The 16,211-nt window shown below is 36.9% G+C and overlaps 1 protein-coding gene across 1 annotated transcript in view; it reads left to right on the forward strand.

Moving 5' to 3' along the window:
* Positions 1-16,211, forward strand: part of PRKN (parkin RBR E3 ubiquitin protein ligase) — a 544,832-nt gene that overhangs the window by 417,681 nt on the left and 110,940 nt on the right. The window contains exon 8 of the mRNA XM_026044722.1: positions 11,929-11,990. Coding sequence (XP_025900507.1) covers positions 11,929-11,990 — 62 coding nt within the window. The remainder of the gene's footprint in view (positions 1-11,928; positions 11,991-16,211) is intronic.

Consider the following 16,211-nt stretch of genomic DNA (forward strand, 5'->3'; position numbering starts at 1 on the left):
CATGGGAAAAAAAAAAACCTCAGCCTTATGATTAGCCTCAATAAGTTGACTTTCCATTTTGTACCACATGAACAAAACCAGAGAGGACAGATGCCTGGGCTCTGTATTGCTGGGGAAGGGGATGGCAGCAGGGGAGCCTGCTCTGATAGGGCTTATCTATGTGCTTATCTATGTGCTTAAGCACTCGTGTCAATAGCAGCGTCAGCAATGTTCCTGGGTTGTTTTCTAGTATCTGCACCAGCATTTGTAGGGCCAAGCTCTGGGATTCTAGAATTCAAATGGGTACAAAATTTTCAGAGATTTTCCCTTAGCTATTTGAAAATGATTGATGCAGCAATACCCACCCAAAGAAGGAAAGAACAGAAAAAAAGGGACAAATCCCTGCCTCAACCCCCTTCCCCCTGCAAAAAAAAAAAAAAAAAAAAAAAAAAAAAAAAAAATCTATATATCCCGTGGGTCAGCTTGGAGTGTTGCTCCTCTGCCTGCCTATTCTGGCTTCAAATTCACAACTTGGAAAGTCAGCACTGTTGAAAGAATATGGAGAAAAAAAAAATGTGGCAGGGGAAAAATGTGTCTGCTTTAGATATGGGCTCGGTAATTCAAATATTAGAAGAAATAGTGTCTTATTGAGTGTCTAATTCAATGAGGATGTAATGAGCCATTGTGATAATGGAATTATTGCAGGTTAATAGAAAAAAACATCGAACAAGATTAACTAATTGCAAGGTACAGCATATCYCTGCTTAAAGCGGTAAAGATAAAATATGTACATGGTTGCACTGGATTAGTGCACGAGTTATTTGTGGCCATGTAAGTAAAGACTAGGAGTATCTTCTGGTGTGGTGCAGCAGCTGCTCAGTACTAAATGCTAGCATAATTTCATGAAATGGCTTGCACTAACTCACTTCAGTGTATGGACGAGTCAGGGGTGGTGCAATGCTGAGCTGTGCGGTTCTGCCCCTTCCCAGGAAATTGCAGCACATCCATTTTCCCTTGCGTTCCTGGCCTTGTGCAGCCACTGAACTTGGGGTAAATTGTAGCAGCTTTGGAGGTTCAGAGCGCGGTGCCAGCGCAGCAGCCGTCACAGGGCAAGGACAGAGCCTCTCCAGCACCCGCGGGCCACAAAGCCCCTAACAACRGGGAGGTTTCCTTTGTAATGGAGGGACAAAATTAAGCCGATTCATGTGTCAATGTGATGATTACCTGGAGAAAAATACTTCTCAATACTTTACTGAAATCTATGGGCTTTTAAAAACAGATATACCTCTACCAGGTAGTTCACCATTCGCTAACTAGTATTTCTGGGAAGGCTGTTTCAGTGTTACCACTCTTGATTAAAAAAAAAAAAAAAATTCACCAGGCTCACCGGACTGAACTAGTACAGAAAAGATGGGCAGGATTTGTTTTGTTATCCTCGGTCTTTTATTTTTGAAATGCTACAGAAAGAGACATGAATCTTAAAGTGCTTTTTTTGTCTCATAGGCAAATAGTAAGTTGTGCTCCATAAAAACGGATGGGCCATCTTTGATGTTCATTGACAGATCCAAAGTAAAGCATTCTTTATGAGAAAACACTGCATTGCTAATAAAGTGATCCCAAAAAACAAGCTTGTGCTGCTTAATTTCTTTCCATGGAGTGATATTATAATTCTGACATACTGAAAAATTGCCTCACAGAGACTCRTATTGCATTTGTTGCTGAGTGCATCTTTGATATAACATTTGTTATTGCRGTGCTCGGGGTGTCTTCAGAGGAGTAATATTCTAAATGAACCTGGCTGTATTATCCCTTTAATGGAGAATGGAATTTTGCATTAAATTTTCAGCTGATTTTGAATGTATTTCACCAGCTATTCATTGCAAGTGATCTATTCAGAAATAGGACAGTATGTAAATATAAAATCAGGAAAATCCTCAACGCTGCATCTGTGGGGAACCTCTCTGATCTTTACAAGTCTTTCTTGTTAGACAAAGAGGCAGCATGAACTCCTTTATTTATGCTCGCCTGTCAGGTTTTTTATGGTAGAAACACAAATCACTGTTAGTAATACCGGATTAGCCTGTCTTGGACAATGTTATTAGAATTAGTCCTGGGTAGAGAGTGACTTAATTTCCTTTATCCTGTGTTTAACTTTAGTTTTAATCCCATACCAGCATTTGCACTCAGAGGCAAACTCTACCTCCTTTGTTAGTGTAAATATTGAAGAACGTATGTATTATTTCTCCGGATTTCCAGAGGCAAAAATCAGAGCAGCATATAACCCCCCTCTGTGGRCTTATATTTTCTGAGCTGCCAGTAAAATATAAAAAGATTGTACTATGATGTCCTATTAAACTTYGAGACTGGAAGGACAGTTTGTATTGAAACACAGGCATTTTTCATAATTATATTGCCTGCAGGGTTACCACCTGCCCTAATTTGATCTGATTAAGGTGAAATGCAGAACTGTCCTCGTTTTGTGAAAAGTGGAACTTTGCCATATTCCATTCCAGAGCGTAATAAAATGTGCATAAATGTATTGCTCTTGAGGGAGAGGGAGAAAAATGTTATAAATAGGTAACAATTGACATTTTAACTCCATTAGAGAGTGCATGGTACTTTTAGACATTTGCTTCATTCTTAAGTACTCTGGACATTGTTTTCTGTCATAAGATATCTATGAAAAAGAGATCTTTGTTCAGCTATATCTGTACAATTCTGTGAGACATAATATATTCCATGCCTTTTTAAAATTCTCGTTTGGTTGGATGGGTTTATTGTCCATGAACATTTATTTTTAGAGTTGCCTAGCCTTGTCTTATAGTCTGAGCCATTTATGTAGCAATTTAAATATTTGTCTAAGCTCTCAGGGAAAGGCTYGTATTGGGCTCTTATAAATGCTGCACAGATTAAAGGAATTGCTTTTTTTATATATACTGTTTGTACAGAGTGACATCATATCCCTGCAGAAAAAAAAAAAGGGGGCGAAAAATCCAAAGGTAGCAGAAGAAAGCATTGCTGTTTCCGGATCACTGAAYATTGTTTGCTATTCTCCAGGAGGAAATTTGTGCATGTTTATGCATGTGTGACTAAGAGAGCAAGACCTACATGTATGCAGCTTTTTTTTTCTGTCAAATATTTCGTGAGCTTAGCATATTGATTTTCTTGTACTGTGGACAAAAAAATAGCCTTGAAAAAATGCATTTTAATTTCTTTAATACTAGGTTTTGTAATTAGAATTACAAAATTGTCTTTATAATTGTGTTTGTTCCCTCCCATCTGGCCACAGCTTTCTTTATAGTACAATAACTTATTCTACTTACCTAGTCTGTGTGATAGCCTCACTTGGTAAAGTATGAGTGCTTTAGTGACAAGGGAATTTACTGCAATGTGTGTTTTATCTCTCATCCCCAGAATTATAGAAGTTTTCTTATTCCAACTTCTAATTGAAAAAAAAGATATATATATATTTACTCTCCATATCTGATTCTCTTCACTTTGTACTATACTTTTGTATATGGACTTTGCACTATGCTTCTATTATCAAGCTATGAGTTGGAAAACTGCTGTCTGAGCTTTGTTTTAATTTTAGCCTAGAAACCTTTTRGTGCTTTCTGTATTGCACCTGTTTAATTCTGGCATTCAGAAATTATGGCCTTTTCAAGACTTGCCCTTCAGTAACTGGCAAGTGAAATACTTTGACAGTTATTTTTGTCTCGTGTTGACTTTTATTCAATGGTAGTTGGGTTTTCCCTGTGAAGACAATCTCCTCTCTTATAAAGTCTCTACCACATGCTGAAAGCTCCTGACCTCTCACTTGCCTTCTCAAAAGGACTGATCATCATCAAAGGCCACTAGCAGCATGAAGGTGGGAATTTGAGAGAACAGGGTTTGCTTTGGAGATTTCAACTACTTTTTGAATAAAAGATGAGAAAACCTTTCAGGAATTGAGCTGATTGAGCTAAAAACCCAGTATACCAACAGTGAAGAGCTCATTTCAGCCCAGATCCCTGCCATGAGCTTTCCACTGTTAGAGTTTCTATGGCAGAAGTTATTGTGTGTTSCAGAAGAAGTTAAGAGCAGCTCTCTAATATCTCAATTTTAAAAAAAGGTAATTCACCTGTGTAATATTAGGAGCATTACACTTAGAGATTTACTGATTCATTGATGTTATGAAGATGCTGTAGAAGTAAGTTTTCTTAATGAAGTGATTTTGTTCYTGTAAAGTTTGCTTTAGTTTGATGTAAGTCAGTAACCTGAAGAGAAAGAAGGAATTCTCCTATTCTTAGGTCTCCTTCTGGAGCTAATGTATTTGAGCAGTAAAGATCCTTCTTCAGTTTTCCATTACATGTAGACAGCATGGGCTAGATGTTGTTATATCARTGTTATAGTAATTAACTTTTCTGGGAGTTCCCCGGATGAATTAAAGTCCATAATTTAGACAGGAATATTGGACAACCAGATGGTAGAATCTGTAAGTCAAATAAGTTCTATTGCATGGTCACTAAGAAGTCAACATCTCTTGGGCAATGCTGGATTTATTTTTAAACAACCTCCTCCTCTTCTGAGGGGCCCTTTGSATAGTTCATCATATAGCAGTGCAGCATACACTGCCAGAAATAACAGGCACTGCCACACTGGCACTGTGCAGCTCAGTGCACTTCGGGGCTGGAATTCCAATGAGAAGTAAACAGTRTTTGTTCAAGGCTCTTTTAAATATTACCTTATGCAAAAGGCAAGCAAGCAAGCTGGTCCTAAACCAAAATGTCAGGTCAATATTCCTGCTGATACTTTCTGCTGTAGAGATTAAATGAAAGAACCTAGTAGGAAATGGCTAACATGGTTCATTAGTTTTGGTCATTTGGCTTTAAAGCATTAAAAAAAAAAAAAAAAAAGAAAGAAAGAAAAAAGAAAGAATGAAAGAAAACAGTAGTAGTACTGCAGAGGCCAGAGCTGTGTGCACTGTGAGAAAGACAGCACAACAGAATTTTTTGTAATTCATCTGAGATGCTCTATTTGCTGTGAATACTCAAACTTTATGTGAGCCTTTTCTATGTCTAGTGCATTCCCTTTGCAGAATTATTACACAAGTACAACAGGGGAGCAAAAATCCTTTCTGTGTCCCTAATTGATTTTGAAATTAAGAAGTACATACGAAAAGGAATTTAACAGGTTCAGCTGAGCAACTAACATCTCTGGTAAACTCAGAGCCCGACAGATATTCTGTCTTGCCAGTCAAGTTTTCAGGACGCTTTCTTGAATACTATTTTTACTAGTCTGTTTGATTCCCAAAATAATGTAAAACTTTTTACTAACTTTTGCTGTTGGAAGTTAGTCAAGACATAGCAAAATGACCATAATTCTGTTTGACAAGAGTATTATTCAGGAGAAAAAGGATATTTAATTCTGAAATTTGAAAAAGGAGCAACTCCACTTCTATTGTGGAGTAAGCTGTTTACATTTTAAAAACATGGCATTTTTTTTTAACAAAATATTAAAATCTGTGCACAAAACCAGTTCTTTTGCTGGTATGAGCATATGTAAGCACTGTGGACTTAACTGTAACTATGCCAGTTTGCACAGGCTGAAGAATTACCCCATTACTTGTAGTTTCAAAGAGATTTCTAAGGATGAACAGGGAAGACCTTCCTGTTATTGACCTGTGGGTACAAAAGCCACATGCAAATACGGTTTGTTTCCCCCTCACATTTAGCATTACCCACCAGCAAAGCTGAGCTTTGCAGACTAACATGTGCCTGTTGGCTTTGCAAGGACAAAATTTTAACACCTAAAATTTTAAGACATTTATTTTAAGACTTGCAAATGCTAGGTTTTGTGATTGAGATGACCAGTTATTCATAGAACCAATTTGTCACTGTTCATCCCTTAAAAGATAAGCCTTTCCTCTATGAAGAGTGATATCTGTAAATTCACCGTGTATCCACAAATTAATGGGACATGAGATTTGGTCACTTCACAAAATTCATTAGTAAAAAAGTAAAAAATCTCAATAATTTGCTAAGCTACTTTAAAAGCTACTGCTGGTTAAGATTGCAATAAAAAAAAGTAACAATGGTTATTATGATACCCTCCTGTGGGACTTTGAGAAGACATTTCTACAACTTTCAGCCCAACCAATATGTCAGAGATAGGTTTATGGGCTCATGGTCTGTAAATTACATATTTGATATTCTTCCTAGTAGCTGTTTTGTTTTTCAATAAAATATTTGTGTAAGCCATATGCTCTTCTTATTTTTGCCTTTATTCGAGTTCCCTTAGCACTGAGGATGAGAAAAGGTCACCCACATCATCAGAACATTTAATTAGCACAAATAAAATGAAGTCATTTACTGCTTCAAAATTGTTGTCTGTTCCCTTAAAGTCACCAATGCAGGATTGCTCTTCACTGAGAGAGACACAAGCAGCATAAAGATAGTTTTTTACATCACTATTGCAATTAGTAACCAGTTTGGAAGAGGCTGGGATAGTGCGAAAGGGAACAAACACTTGTTAATTATCGAATTCCCAACCTGTTCAGGCTTGGGTGTTTTGTGAAAGTCTGACCTGGCTCCTTGTTTTCTCCCAGTTATTGGTCCTGTCTTTATCACACACAGTGTGGTGCTGGACTCTTCCTCTCCTTCCTGGTCACTGTTTTGTTGCCATATTGCAAATACTGCCTTTACAGGACAGTATTTCCAAATATTTATATTTTGTGGGTTGCTTGTAACACAAAACATTTTCCTTATCTGCACTCAATTCAAGTAATTTTGCTTAGACAAATCAGAAAAAAGGGACACTCATCCATTAATTTTCTAGGCATGAAATAGCTGGTTAGTCTCGTGTATCTGAAACATTATTCAGCTGCAAGTTTGGCTTAGCAATTAGCTAACTGAGGAAAGAAATCCTTTGAAGGACACTGATAGATATTCATATGTGGTTATGTTCAGCACTCACTAAAGGGTATGTACTTTTCAGGATTAGCAAGGGTTGATGCAGACATAAATTATAAGCACGTAGAAGTGGAATTTATGCCGTGTCCGTAATGTAAGTGCTCCGTTTGCAAGAAGCTAAACATGAGAGGAACACTTTAAGCATATAAGCGAAGCATATGCATAAATGACTTGTTGGATTGCAAGTGCTGGGTGAAATTGATTTCATCTGGCTTTAAAAGTTAGTTGTGTATATCTTCTCTAGTCACCTTAGACTCTGTAGTTAATGGAGAGAAATAGACCCAATAAAAGGACCTATTGCAAACAAGAAGCATTACGCTATGAGGGTGCGTGTTCCCCTCCATTGACTATAAAGGAAACATGAGAGCACTGTATTAGTTCTAGATAACTATTTTTTAGATGCTGAGGTTCAGTGAAGTGAATCTCACCCATATATACTTTTGGGGGAAAGGTAGAAGGCAAGGCATGAAAAACTGCTACATATCTTTGCTAGAAAATAAACTATAATACTCAATCTAACAGTATAGGTAGAAATGCTTGTAACTGTAAGGTGCTTTTGAAGATATTATATCTGAGGAGAGAATTCAGCCCCCACAGTAAAAACTATATTTATGACCAACATGGATTTCCATTTGGTGCAGAATTTGGGAAGCAACATTCTTATACTGCATCCATCTCCAGCACCCTGACACTTGCATTGCCTCTCAGTTGTTTGTATTCAAGCTTTTCAACTGTGTTTTTTCCATTTTATGCAATATTAAAGAGTTGATTTAATTTTTGCTTTGGCTATTCACTGGAGAACATAAGTCATACAAATAATTAATTTCAAGTAAAAACAAAAACAGAAGCTAATTCTGTCTGAGAAAAAGTATAGACAATTTGTGTAATTAAATTGGTAGTGGTTGGAATCATAGYTTAATTATAAGTGTAACTGAAAATGTATGTACAGAGAAGTTCAGCTCAGAGGATTTATGATGTTAGAAGACATTACTTCTTCATCTGACCGTCTTAAATTTTGCTTTTTTCTTTGCCTTTGGAGTTGTGTCTCCTTATGTGAACAAATTGAAAATATCTTTATGAAGAGAGAGAAGTACTAGCAGTTGCAAATTTCTGTAATTTTAAATGTACACTTGTATACATACACAAAGTGTAGCTTTCCTATTTTAGCATGTGGATTAAATTAATAATGTGAAGTGGGAATGAAGCAACCAAGAAAATTACTAGAACTAATAATCTGGGATGTGATAGAARATTTTAAATGGAAACAAAACTCTTATTCGCAGTGAGATTTTAAGGCTCCTGATGCTGTGCACTTGGTATTACTCGTTCTTACATTAGCTTCCTACTGAGACTTTYGGGCCTCTTTCTTATGCCACCTCCCTAGTTTTATAGATGTTATTTCTTTGAGGTCAATAGAGTTACATCAGAGGAAAAGTGGTATAAAAGAACTAAAGATCTGCCCCGACTTCATACTCATTACTTCTCATTCTGCCTAAGCAGCAGGCAAAAACCTGTAACAGTCACTGTAGCCAAGAACATATGAAACACTTAGGTTTGAATTTCGTCTGAAAGAGGGAACTAATAAATGCTTTAGCTGTCCTTTTATCAGTCTGCAGATGTCTTCCACCCAGAGTTTTGGCTTCTGATTAAAGGCAATTGTTCAGGCTTTTGCATTACTGCCTTTTATTACTGTAGTGCTTAATTTTTATTGATTTATTTATTTAAATATTACTATGCTTTGGTGTATATGTGTGGAAATTTCATAAAAACCTGTATATTTCTGAGTGATCATTGAGTAGGAAGGGGAAAATGAAAACTTTTGTTAATTATTGGGCCTATGGAATATAAGGGCTCTGTACTACTATAGAGAACATAATAACTAATCCTCGAAGCATCCTACACAAAGCAGCAAAAATCTGTGAAGTGCAGAGTATTTCTTTTGTGTGGCAAGTGCAAGTTGTGCATCAGAAAGTTAAATCCATTTTTTTTCTTTTATGCTTTGATGCACAAAGTTTATCTGTGAACCCAGCGAGTACTGTGCTTAAGTTATAATAGTTTTCAAATTTCTGTGATTGCTTGCATATATACATATATGTTGGCAAATATATGCGTGTTTGTGTGAGTGAGGCGGTGAAACATTCGTAGTGCTTTTCAGCTAAATAGGTATTTTTGGTCTCATTTCTTTTTGCTTACAGAATGACTACTTGTCTACAACCTTTGTCTCAAGTCACAGTGCCAGAATTTGACATCACCCAAGGCTTTTTGAGAGCCACCAGATAGCTGGTGAAAATAGGTCACAGTGTTGGAATGCGTTTGACAAAGGTCTGCATACAGAGCAGAAGAAATTAGGCATAGGAAGTATGATAAATACATCCAAAAATATGCAGAGAGAAAGATGTTTTGATATTACTTTATTTTGTATCATGTTTCCTCATTATTCCTACATTTTTCCTAAAATATATTTTTTAATCAATTTGCTTCTGCAATGTGAAGAACTGTAGGGACCGAAAGGACTTATGCTACATCTCTTCCTTGTTTTCTTAGTGATTTCAGATTCTGTTACTTAATCAGTTTTCAAGTTCCAGAGAAAGACTAGAGACTTAAAAGATTGAAAACTGGATTAGGCAACTCTCTGGAAAACATGCTGCGGAAAATATTCTGTTGGAGATAGTGCCAGATGTAGTAACACTAATAATAAATGTACATAGATTACGTCATACTTTTAACTTTTAAAAAAGAAAGCATCATTGATTCCAGGGTGTCTATAGTCTCTTATATGAGAGATAAAGAGGATATATGTGAACAGTTCACATTTGGGAGATCATATAAATTATATAAGGGGAGAGCAAAATCGGGTGGATTTCTGGGAAAAATAGGCATTAGGGAAATAGGATTTCAAAGGGAACAAAAAGAGAAAGAGTTCTTGCTATCCAAGCAACCAAACAAGTGAACACTTGCATATGATATTTAGGATGTAGTGAATGAAATAAGAGGAAGGAAAAATGGGTGGTGGAGGAAGAAACTGTAAAGATTAGAAAAAGCAGAGGGAGGGAACAGTACAATCAATGCATATCTTTTTCAGTGAAAATTGCATAAAGGAAATAAAATCAATAGTTATGTAAGGTCTTGAGGATAAGGAACAGGATCTGTGTTTTATGGTCTGTTCTGATCTGAAGCACAGAGAAGTTCACAGCTCTGGGATCAGTCCAAGAAGTTAGTGAGGCAGAGCAGCAGATACATTGAGAGTTTCAATGAGCTGAAGGATGGACATATAAAAGCCAGTGAAAATAGACTGAAAAAATGCTGCATAGAAGTGGTGGTGAAGGTAGTAATGATGACTTTAGGTACACTGAGAAGAATTTGAATAAAACAGTGAGAGCTTGAGCAKGGAGGCAAGTGAGGAGGGAAGAAATAAGGTGATGCAGAATGGTCCTAGAAGGTAAGAAGGTAAAGTCATGAGAAATGAATCACCCACAGAGATAAAACTCGCATTCAAATGCATAAATATTCTCGTGTGTGAGGGAAAGAAGAGATGGACAGGGAGAAGGCTATCAGGAGATCCCATTTATTAAATGGGAAGAAACAGTAGTATTAGCAAGAAATAAGCTACTAATAAATGTTTCTTACTCTATGCTTAATCCTTGGYGCCTTTAAAGTGTTCACTGATGGAGTTATGCTGATGGAGCTTACTACGTTTTGAATGGCAATAGAGAATTTACCAGCATCATGTTGTTTTAGATAACATTTAAATCCATTCCATAAGTAAAGCCATACCATTAGAATCAAACTAATATAACTGTGTCTGTGTCTATACAGACTTTTCAATTTTTCAGTTTACAGATAGGAGGTTGTTTTTCTTTTGTATCCCAAATACAACCTCACCAACATAAGTTGTGAGTTTAAGACATGCCTGATTTTGTCTTTAAGTCACACTGCTGATGGAGATATCCTGACAACCGTCTCCAAATTAATTTCATGCTTTTGATAGCATACCGTAAGGGTGAAAAAGAACTTCATAAGTCTGTCATCAGAAAAGCAGGCTGATAAAAATCTTACTTCCTCCCACGTTCTGGGGAAAGCTATGTTTTTGATTCCTTTTATGGAAGGAGTACTCTACACCTTTTTTGGTATACACACATCTGTGTGTACACACATCTGTGTGTATATTCTTAATATATGGCAAGAAAAATAAAGCCCCAACTGCTTTCACAGGTCTGCATTTTTATTTCTTGCCAGAAATAGTAGTCTACAGTGTARTAGTCTACAGAAGTGAGTAATACTTCATTTCATTGCTACTAACTATGATTTCATCACAGCCTCACAGGTCAGTAAACTGTATGACATCGAGAGACATATTTTTTCTTATTGGCCTGTAAAGAAGTGAATGTCTGTAACAATCAAGCTTCATCTAATGCTAAATTTGGCAAATATTTCCCCTGCCTATGCAGTTGGTCTGTGTGTGACATCAATGGGTGACAACTGCTTGTTTGTGCCATGGATTGTGTTTGTGACAGCCAAAAGTAAAGTGATCTGTGAGGCCTGCAGAGTCTGTGAAGTCCTTCAGGGAATCAGGGAAAACCTGCATTACACTTAGAAAAGAGTCCAAAGCTGGCATGTGAATCAGAATTCAGCTTTGGGTAGCTCCAAGGTTTTGATGTGAGATCCTCTTTTAACAAGCTTGTTGGCTTACAGTAAGGGGCTGGCGATATCTGGCAGACAGTGCTGCGATTCTCATCTTGCTTTTGGTTTGCAGCCCTTTGGGGAAAYGGCTAGAATACACAGAACATAACCTTTCTAGTAGGTGTGCTCAGAAATGTGGAAGGATTATTTGGTAGATGTTTTTTCAGCCTCCTTATGCCAGCAGAATCATGGCTAATCTTTCAAATCTTCTTTATCTAATGTAATCTGTGTATTGTATCCTTTCTGTATCCATGTTTCTTACACTGAGACAGCACTGACAGGGAGCTCTAAAATGCCTGTTTTTGTTTCTCCCCAACAGCTGGCTGTCCAGACTCCTTGATTAAAGAGCTTCATCACTTCAGGATTCTGGGGGAAGAGCAGGTGAGTTAGCATCTCAAAGGCGGCGTCACCATGTCATGAAAGATAGACGCTAATGAGACAGTTTCGGCTTTCTCCRGGGAGACAGTGTGTGTCTCGTGACCCCCAGTGCCCTTAAATGTGGAGAAAAAAGCACATGGGAGATATACATGAGATTTTTTTTTTCATTCTATCCATCARCCTTGACAGGTTATTAATTGGTACATCTGCTATCTGCCACAGCTTTTCAGCTTAGGACTACAGCAGTAAACAGGCTCTCTAAAACATCAGAGAGGCAAATAGTCTAAGGGATTGATATTTACAGCTACTCATAATAGGATCCTTCTCTTTTTCTGTTTTTTTTTCTTTTGTCCCTTTTAAAGGTATGTTTCTTGTTCATAATTATAGATGCGCTTTGTACTCACAGAACTGTTTCTAAGAAGGATCTTGAGAAAGTTTAAGTGACGTGCTTTTGTAACACAGAGAAGACCAGTTCCTATTTTGCCAATACTAAAACTGATGTGCAGGTATATTGAGAATATAGCCTTACATTTTGAAAGGCAAGTTACATTTTTGAATACTCTGCATTYCTGAAATTTAAGCAGACCCCATCTTTTGAGTGTGTTTTTCCTAATGTCTTGTTTGTGGAGCCTGACTGCCCAACACAGAGCTGCAGGTTCCAGGCAGCAAGGACATAACAGGTTGGCATTCATGTACTGTGCGTCAGAGTATCAGTGCATCTTTTAGATAATCTAGCCCCAAGGGACTCGGGCAAAGCTGTGTGAAGTCTGTGTCAGAGGGAGGAGAAGGTCCTGAGATGTCCAGTCCAAGTCTGCTTCCTTAGGTATTAGATCTGACATTATTGTCTAGAATCTCCTTTTGCTCCTCCATTCCCCTTCAGTCCCCTACAGGTTTATTTTTATGATAGGTAGGAGTGCTGGTAAGTTTTCTACATTTTCAGTGTTCTCCCTGTCAGAGTCTCTTTTCAGCTGTTATGGAAAGTCAGCCTAATTCCTCAGGGATTCGGTTTCTCCTCGGTGAGAAGGCAGCCTGGAAAGGAGTGTGGGAGGATTTAACTGACAGGCATGAAAAAAAAGCCAAGAAAACAGGCCATGYAATTCCCAAGGAGAGAATGATAGAAGGGCTCTGTTGAGAGTGAGGATTTAGGAAGAGCAAATAAAAGAAATTATTACTAAAATTGTCTGGGCCASGGAAATACAGGGAAGAGTTATACCAGGGATGGAGCTTGGGGAAGCAGGAGAGGTGGAGCTGATTAGGCAATGAGAAAGTAGAAGTAGGAASAAAGGTCAGAGGGATAAAGGTGACAAGGAACTTTGGACCAAGGATTGGAGGGCAATGACTTAAGTAAGGAAACTGCCTAGAGAGTCTTTGAAAATAAAGGACGGGCTGTAATAAGTGAGCTGCCAAGGAGTTAAACTGTGCAGAGCAGAGTGGCAAGAGAGGAAAGAAGGGAGAGTTTGAAAGGGGAAGGAGCAAACAGGTAAACTCAGAGGTTGAGGACTGAAGAGAGGTGGCCGARTTTGATAGCTCTGAGCATGGGAGTGTGTGTGTATGTGTGTTTTGTTTTTATGTTTTTTTTTTTTTGAAAAAGAAAGTTAGAAAACAAAGGTTAAAAGAGTTAAGAGTGCAAATCTGTATCTAATAATAGGAGAAATCTTGAAAAGAGTGAACTGAGAAGGAGTTCTATAATCATAGACCCGCTGCTAAAATAAACACATTATTTTTGCCACGCAGAATACTTTTGGTAATTTTCAGGCTTTTGTAATGGAATTACTCCTTTTTTATTGACTAAACATTTTTATTGACCTAAACAGATGAAAAATGTTTCGCGGCATGGATTAGGAGCATAAAACAATGTAGATGGAAAGATGTTTTGCAGCATAGATCTGACCTATAAAGATTTGCCTTTCACTGAAAATGGCTACTCTAACTGGATATTTGGATACAGTGATTATCATTAGTCTTTACAAATGTCTTTGCAAGTAATGAGCGTTGCTATGTCACTTGAATTATTTCACAAGCCCTTACAAATATAAAGAATACTGCAATTACATTCACCCTCACAAAAGCAATATTGTAATGAGTCTTGCAGTAGCATCTGCTAGAAATTRGACCACAGTTTGATAGTTAGGGAGAAACTGTTTCAAAAACAAAGKTTTTTTTTAATGAATTTCAGGCAAATTCTTTATTCACATAACTGTTTAATTATTTCCCATATTTATTTATAGGAATAAATGTCTTTCTTAAAAAAAAAAAAAAAAGCTTTAATGTCTTTTTCTGTTGTCATGTGTACTAGATAGAAAAAAAATCATAATTAATTTAAACCTTGCTTAATTCTGACTACTTTACAATTTCAGCATTACTGTCTAGCAAATATATTCTTCAAGCCCATGCAATAGTCCAAGAATAACAAGGATACACAAGAATAACAAGATACAATATGTATCTTCCTGATACATATTTAATCTAAGTTTACTTTGAAAAAGCTCATAAAGCCAGATTATAATAATGGAGTGGACCATTGTAATGATCTTTTCTGATCTCCTTTAGAATCCAGATTACATGACTTCTTTGAATTAATTCTTGTCAAACTAGAGTATAATGCCTAGAAAAAAGTCCATGCTTTGCTTAGAAATCACTTCCAGACATTATATCCTCTTATAACTTTCAGTCATGCAGGACAGAAAATTCTCTTTGTTTCAACCATTCTGTCAGTACACTCCCATTCCTCGATGTCCAGATCCTTTGCATATCCTTTCCCTACTTGCCATCGGAAGACAATGAGCACTTAGCAAAAAGCAATGGGTTGAGCTTGTGAATGTGATTCAGCGAAAGCCACTATGCCCCTGAAAAGGGTTAGATTGCCTGTACTACAAAATGGAGTCAGCTTGTCAAGCAGATAGTCAGATAAATATTTTTCAGACAAAAAAAATAGTTTTAAATGCACATACCCAGTGTACTCATAGCTTCCAAGTAATCACAGACTGCCMAGTGAGAAGGAATCTAATTTTCCTCCTAAGAGATTCCTGTTTATTCATCTAAGAGATGCTTTAGTGCTTTCAGACATGGACAGGCACAGCTCCGATTCAGCTCACCAGTCCATCACACCATCTAGCCACCACATCAGACAGAAACCACAATCTGCAATTTCAACAATATTGTTTGTTCTTTGAAAAGTAACTTTACRTTTCCCTGTGATGAAATATAAGTTGTTTGTTTGAAGACAGTTTATCAGCAGTCCAGATGGCTTTGCAGCATAAACTTGTGTTATTCATTACTACTTCTTCATTTCTTGCAAACTTTCTCTATGATACTTTAAGTTCTTGATTTTCTTCCAAGTCATTGATAAAAAATTTAAGTGGCATAAGACCAAGAATCAATACCTTCAGGCCTCTTTGGAAAACACACCTGTCTGATGATGATTACCTATTTATAATTGTATTTTGAGACCTGACAGATCACTAAATTTTAATCTTCTAGTATATGGCACGTTAATTTTGTATCACTCTTGATACTTAATCAAAATGTCATGCAGCACCAAGACAATTGCCTTAGAGAAGTCTGTTTCATCAACTCTTTTACCATCATCAAACAAAATTCAGTGAAATTAAAATCAAGCAACTGTTGCTAATGAAAATCCGTAGTCTCTACTGTTTGTTTGTCAGGTGTTTGTTCCTATAAATACTGAGCATATATCACTTTTGTTGATGGCAGTAGGAAATACAGGTATTGAGTAGCTTGTAGGATCAAAGCACTGGAAAGCAATTGTCTGCCTGTCTATCTATCTAAATAAACTGTTTATTTAGCTAAACGTAAGCACTGAATGAGTGCTAATGCTGAGGAAAAAAAAAAAAAGATTTACATTTATTTTGAAATGTCATGAGTTGCTGATCATGCAAATATTTGCTGAAGAGCAAGTCTATGATGATAACACAGTTGTCAAAAAAAGACAAAACTTTCTGCAGTGTCCCAATTTTAACTTCCTAACTTAACACATTAACTTCCCATGTTGCCCCTTGGTGGTCTGTTCCATCACATGCACAAGGATGTGTTTTCTGAGAAATTCTTTCCAGATGAGAATTTTCTAAGATTTGACTAGTGTTTGACTGATTCACAGGACAGTTTTTGAAAAAGGAATTATTTTTAGAATTTATGGAGATAAGCGTAGTCTCGTGCAATGATAAAAAGAGAATGAGCTCTTTTGTTATAAGATACATATTCTGG

The sequence above is a fragment of the Nothoprocta perdicaria genome, unplaced genomic scaffold (assembly GCF_003342845.1).
Source record: "Nothoprocta perdicaria isolate Ctin4 unplaced genomic scaffold, notPer1 scaffold_38, whole genome shotgun sequence".
NCBI classification, from domain to species: domain Eukaryota; kingdom Metazoa; phylum Chordata; class Aves; order Tinamiformes; family Tinamidae; genus Nothoprocta; species Nothoprocta perdicaria.